A 6,658-nucleotide genomic window follows, 5' to 3' on the forward strand; every position below is an offset into this window, starting at 1 on the left:
AATCATTAAATGTTCAAAGACTATATGATAAATGCAGCCTACTCTCAAATGTTTAGAAAATAAATAGGTAAATAGAAAGGCAGCTGATAGGATAGATGGAGGACAGAGAAATGAATAGAGATAGAGAACGATATGGCAAATGTGGCAAAATGTTAAAAATTGGTGGTTCAGGTATCAGGGTGAGGGTATGTCAGAGTTTGCTGTGTGGGTTTTGTATTATTTTTGCAACTGTACCATAAGTCTGAAATTATTTGAAAATAAAACACTTTTTTTTTTTTTTTTTTAAGTTAAGGCGAGAGCCAAGGCTGTGGTCAGTTAGGTACATAAACCCCAGAGGGATTTATTAGTAAAAATAGCTACCATTTTTTGAGCAATTACTTTGTCCGGGCACTATGCTTCACAGCAATCCTGAGATGAGTAATTATCCCCATGTTATAGGCAAGGAAACCGACACAAGGAATCTGGGCAACTTCCTGAAGTCACAAGCTAGAATGTGGCAGAAGGTGGAATTGAATCCAAATCTATTAGCTCCCAAATCCATGTTCTCAACTCTCTCCCAAATATAGCTCCTAAAGACCTGAACTAAGAGAGACACTGCCAGTATGCCATACAGCTTCTCCAAGAAGGTGTCCAGGATCTCCGACAAAAGTGCCCTATCTTCCCACGACCTGCTCCTTCTAGTCTGGCCTGCCTGTTTGGAGAGAGTAGAAACAAGCACAAATGCCTCTGTAACTGGAATAGCAAGTTGTCTCTGGGGTTCAGGCTAACACATAGTTGATTCTCAAGAAAATGTCTCCATTGACAAAATGAATTCAATGATTTGAGAGGCCTTTGGAAACCTACCCTCCCATTCTCCCTGCCCCCACCTCCATTCCCAAATAATTGGAACATGTCCCATGCCTGAAAATCCACCAACATAAACCCCTTGCCTTGGCTATGATAAGGAAGCACACAATCTACATGTGAGCATGCTGAAAAATTTTCAAGAATTTTTCTATTTGAAAAGGGAAAATGAGAAGGGAGGGAGCCATCTCTGTTGACTGACACATCAATCAAGAGAACCAAATAGGCATAAATGAACAGACCCAGGTACATGTAGGAATTTAGAAAATGATAAATGTAGTATTAAAATTGATGGAAAAGGAAGAATTACACAGTAAAAGGTGTTAGGAGAATTCAGAAAAAAATACTTAGGTCCTTCAGATTTTTAAAAGACTAAAAAATATCAGGATTAGAAGAAAATACAGTGATCTTTTTATGATCTTGGGATTGTAAGTCTGTGCTCATAAGCCTTTCATAAGCAATGGACAAATCCCAGAAATCACAAGTTTGACAAGTTTGTTACATTCAAAACTTACACTTCTATATAGGAAAAGCTATTGTAAACAAGGACAAGTGACAGGCTTGATATAGGGAGAAAACTCCTTGTAACATATACAATAGAACAAGGATTCCTATCTGAAAGATATAAAGACTACCTAGGACAAGTGACAGGCTTGATATAGGGAGAAAACTCCTTGTAACATATACAATAGAACAAGGATTCCTATCTGAAAGATATAAAGACTACCTAGAAGCCAATTTTTTTAAATGATAAAAGAATCTAATAAAAATATGCCAATATATAAATAAGCAATGCAAGAACTACAAAGTGGCTAATAATTTATCAAAAGACTCAAAGCTAGACATCAAAGAAATATAAATTTTTAAATGCGACATTATTATCAGACATTATACTGGCAAAAACAAAATGACAATATTCAGCATTGGTGAACAGGGAAATAGTAGTGTAAACTGCACAAACTTTTAGCTAGGCAATTTGGAATATGTAACCACATTTTTAATGTGCATTTCAATACAACCAGCAGTGGCCCCTTGGGTAACTGGTAACATGCTGGCGGAACAAAATCTCCTTTGAAGTAGTCATCCCAGGTCAAAAGGTCATAGTTCAGCTGACAAGAAGGGAGCACAGACCAGGGACCATCCAGGGTCATAATCTTATCCCCGAGCCTCTCTCCTCTTGAGTTCTGGGGCCCACATCTCCAGCCCACGGTTGACTGGGATGCTCTACTTTCCCAGTCATTCCCCTGGACCCTAAAGGCCCAGCCTCCTTCATTACTTCAAGGCTGCCACCAGCCTCCCCAAATCTTGGGAATCTGCATACACTGGAAGGCCTGGCTGCAGAGGAGAATGCAAACTTTCCAGCAGCCCACCCCATTCTTGCAGAAGACAAGCACAGAAATAGCATTTAAAAATAAACAAACCAACAAACAACAAAAAAAACAAGGATCTCCTTTGTGGAGATTTACCAGGTCATCCCTTTCTACCTTTCTTTAAGGGTGGTAGCCCTCAAACAGTCTTCCTTGAAGCCAGGATGTCTGACGAGACTCCAGTCAGAGCAGAACAGATAACCATTCAGCATCTGCCTGTCCCAAGCAGGGAATGTGACTTTGGAGACACCACTCACCCATTCCTGGCCACAGGAGAACTGGGCATCCCACAATGATCGGTGTTAAGTGCCTTTCAAGGCCTCTCACAATCTCAACTACTACCTTCTATCCACTCATTCACTTAACTCATATCTGAGCACCTCCGTGCTAACCTATCCCCTTTTGATCCCTCAAACCCACCCCAGCGGCTCCATGCTGCCTTCCCCACTCCTCCACTCAGGCAAACATCTGCCCACAGCCTATGTGAAGTTTACTGTGACTCCTTCTTTTCCAGCATCCCGAGACCCTCTCCTCCTCAACACTCTCTGGACAAAACACACCGCTGGACACTGTATTCTGCATATCCATTTCTATGTGTCAGTTTCCATGTGTTAGCACTGCCGCTGAAACGCTCTCCACGTGGCTGTCCTCCCCGCTCCTCCTGCATCTCAGCTGCCAGAGAATCAGAAAACAGTAGGCCACTTTCTGCTGATTTATGGCTGTTCCTGACAAACTATGCAAACTTAGCAGGAGAAATCCATTCCTGTTCCTCAAGTTCTCACATGCTCCTTTTCCCAATTAGCGAAGGCTTGGACTTGGGAAATTTCTAACGCTGGCTTGTACCACTGACTTAAATCAGAGAGGAAGTCAGTGAAACTCTCCTGGCCATCTACAGCTATGGAGAATACCAACATGTCCTGTTTTCCACACCCGTGATCCTGATTAACTGGTGGTTATTTAACTTTTGCAAAGTAAATCCTAGTGTAAAGGCTGGGAACTTGCTATTTAAAAAGAGCCTTTCAAAAGATGGGATTCTTGGATGGAAATTTATTCCCTTCATCTTTCTTGAAGATAAAATTAACAAATGTGCTTCAAAAAATTAAACACATCACCAATGCTTAATTTAGTGGATTCGGATCAGCTTTGCTATTTAACAAAACAGAAGAAAATATCAGAATGTATCACATGTAGTAAGGATAAGAATTATTTCAGGAAACTTTAGTACGCATATATAAACACATCCGTGTATCCATATGTATGTCTGTATTGAGTTATGATGTAAGATGAGTTTCTTATTATGGGTTCTGGTCAAAGATTAAAGCCACTGAAACATAGTAAAATTATTTAAATCCATTTTCCTAAATATTAGGTTTATTTAAGAAGTGATACCTGCTGATAGAAGAGGGGTAGTCTGTTAAGTTTCAAACAAGATACTGAACAAGTGTTTTCCAAATTCTTAGACTAAGTCCCACAGTAAGACATACATTTTTTAAGTTGTGATTTTGTACTCACAGACCTCACCCCCCACTCTACCCCCACCCCCACAATTACGCATATAACAGAAACAAATTTCATGAAACAACACTTAGCCTCACTAGCTAAGTGGTGTTTTTCAAATGCTGGTCAGAACCCACTAATGAGCTGTGACTTGCCTGAAGTCTGAAAAGACCATTTTGGGGGAATGATTATACTTCCTAATCACGGAGGGAGAATGAGCAAAGGGTGCCTGCCCAGAATACAAAGGAGTGAGAACTGCCACCAATCCTAGTTCCAGCACTAAAGCTTCTTTCAGTATTTAAAAAACGCCAACAGGGAAGGGCAGGAGGCAGAATCCTACGCTCCTCTCCATGCAGAATAACAAGGCATAATGCGGAAATAAGGACCCCTCACTGGGCTGCCCGACAAGATTAACTGAATGTTTTACAAAGACAAACATGAAGGCTGCTCTCCCAAACAGCACTCTTGATGCCCGTGAGTCATGGCAGACAAAAACCCCCTCCTCTCCTGCCAGGAGTTTTCAGTGCTTTTAAAACATTCTCCAAGTTTCAGCTCCAGATTCCCTGCGCTCACTTCGTGGAATCCCTCCACTACAGGACAGCCCACCCATTCTGTGTTCAAGTCTGTCCTCCCTGCCCCCACCCACTTTCTGGGAGTATAAGATTTCAAATTTCCATTAAAAAGATGCACGGCAAGGCTTCCCAATCTGATGCTCTGGGGGAAGGGAGAGTCGAAGCTGATCTGTAGACCACTCCATGGCCTTTCGGGTCATTCCCCAGAGCCAAGACTATTCACAGGATTCATACAAGAATGGAGTGTGAGGAGCTTTCCCATCCATCCTGCCTCTAAGGATCAAGTCCAGAAGCCGTTGCCCACCATGCCAGCCCACGATAATCACCAGCTTCTCTACTTTTCAAGCAGGCAAAGTCTAGGCTGCTGTACCGTCTAACTGAGCATTTAAGTATCGTGTCCACTGGTCCTTCCACGCGTCACAAGAGGTAACCATGCTCCCTAACTACACTACAAGCTTTTCGAAGGAAAGCACCAGTCAGGAACTTACTCCAAGAACACGACAGGAATTGGATACCTGGATACATCACCATGGGCTGGGGGCAAGGGAGCTCCAGGGAGAAACACAGCAGCAGGTACAAGAGCAAACAGGAAGGGCACAGGCAGTTTTGAGGACCACGCGGTTGGAGTGTATGAAAGCATCAACTGCTGCCTCTGAGGTTTGACTGAAGGGGTCCTCGAAGGAATGGTAGAGGGGGTGGGTAAGTGCAGAAGCTGGCAGTAGGAGAAAATACCTGGGAGGGTGTGGGGTGCAGGAAAGGGGGAAGACGCACAGGATCTGTAGTGAAACGTTCATAATATAAAAATGTCAGAAATTTGGACAAGGTTACCAAATCTCGCAGGACCTTTTCAAACAAGGGAGATAAAGATTTGAAGATGAAGCTAATTAGATAACAACAAAAAAGATAAGTTCCTGAGAAAGATTTGCTCAGGAAAAAAAAAAAAATAATGCCGTAGGGGCGTTTGGGATAACATTCCCGTTCAGCTCGGTCATTCCTTACCACCAGTGAGGTCAAAAGTAAGGAGGCCCTCTGGCCCGGACGGCCCGGCGGCCGCGTGGGCGGCACGGGAATCTCCGGGCGCCCCCCTTTCCCCTAAGCGTTCCCAGGAGGCCGAGGGGCGGTGAAAGCTCAATGCAGTCTTGCATCAGACGAAAGGCGGGTACAGCGTTTGCTGCCACAGTTAAGGCCGCCTTCCCCCTGCGAGCTTCCTCAGCAGCCACGAGTCAGGCCGGGACTCAGCCATCGCTTCCCCTGCCCGCCCCCTCCCCACTCAGGGAATTTTTGGACTCGGCCGGGCGGGCCAAAACATGATCCGGGATGAGTAATCTCCGGTCCCTGGGCGCCCCGGGGGGACCCTCTTTGGCGTCCCTCTCCCAGAGCCCCCGCGCGTGGAGGAAGAGGCGGCGCCCGGCTGCAAGGGCCAGTGCGCGCGAAGAGGCTGGGGAGCCTCGCTGGCTTCACGCGGACCGTCTGCAGGTCCAGTTGGAACCGCCTGCAGTTTTCAATGCCAATGGGAGGCAAGCCCACGTGAAACGCGCTGAACAAAAAGTTTACATCCTGCAGCCCGCCGCCGTTTGTTTCTCCCTCCCTCCCAAACCCCAATCTCTGGAGGCCCCGAGACTGACTGATAACGGCGTGGGGAGGGTGGGGTGGAGGGTGGGTGCTTCCGCTGGGGCGGTCCTTCCCGGAGGACGCCCGGAGCACGCGCCTCTCTGCCATTCGCGTTACCTGCAGCTCGGCTATCAGCTCTTCTTTACTCAGATTCTGCTTCTCCACCACCTTCAGCCCTCCATCTTGCAGGATCTTCCGGCAGCAAGGATCTAGGCTGTCACTGATGAGCACTTTCCGTAGATTTGCAAAGGCCATTGCTGGAGCCGACCTCGGAATGCGCCGCTCTAGCTGGACAGAAGCACCTAAGCCGAGTATCGCAATTCCGGCTGGGGGCCCGGGTAACTGAAAAGATTGTCTCCCGCTTCGCCCCTTTATCCCCCTTCAGCTCCTACCATCTCCTTTTGATTGGACAGAAATGTTCAAACTCTCCCTGACTCCGCCTTCCCCTCGCTGTTTTGAGCCTTTCAGCTCCCCGCCTACTTCATTATTCCCCGACTATGAATTTCTCAGTCTCATTCGAAGCCCTTCCCTCCACCTGGTACGCAAATAAAAGTACAATCTATGCTGATTCATATCTGAAGTAAAAGAAGGATACGTTCTGACCGTGAGAGAAATAGCTTTCATCTTTACTTCTTTCCTTCTAAGGACTCATTCATTAATTTCTTAACAAGCATTTAGGCACAAACTTATTATGTGCAAGGCACTGTGCTAGGTCCAGAAGGAGAATGGAACATCTAAAAGGCATAGCCCTTTCCTCTGGTAGCGTAA

The 6,658-nt window shown here is 45.5% G+C and overlaps 1 protein-coding gene across 1 annotated transcript in view; it reads right to left on the reverse strand.

Annotated features, from left to right (window-relative positions):
• PHGDH (phosphoglycerate dehydrogenase) overlaps positions 1-6,272 on the reverse strand; it is a 45,024-nt gene extending 38,752 nt beyond the window's left edge. Inside the window, exon 1 of the mRNA XM_037826248.1 lies at positions 6,008-6,272. Within this exon, the coding sequence (XP_037682176.1) occupies positions 6,008-6,145 (138 nt within the window). The 5' untranslated portion in view covers positions 6,146-6,272. The remainder of the gene's footprint in view (positions 1-6,007) is intronic.
• Between the last annotated feature and the right edge of the window lie 386 nt (positions 6,273-6,658).

The sequence above is a fragment of the Choloepus didactylus genome, chromosome 2, assembly GCF_015220235.1.
Source record: "Choloepus didactylus isolate mChoDid1 chromosome 2, mChoDid1.pri, whole genome shotgun sequence".
Classification (NCBI taxonomy): domain Eukaryota; kingdom Metazoa; phylum Chordata; class Mammalia; order Pilosa; family Megalonychidae; genus Choloepus; species Choloepus didactylus.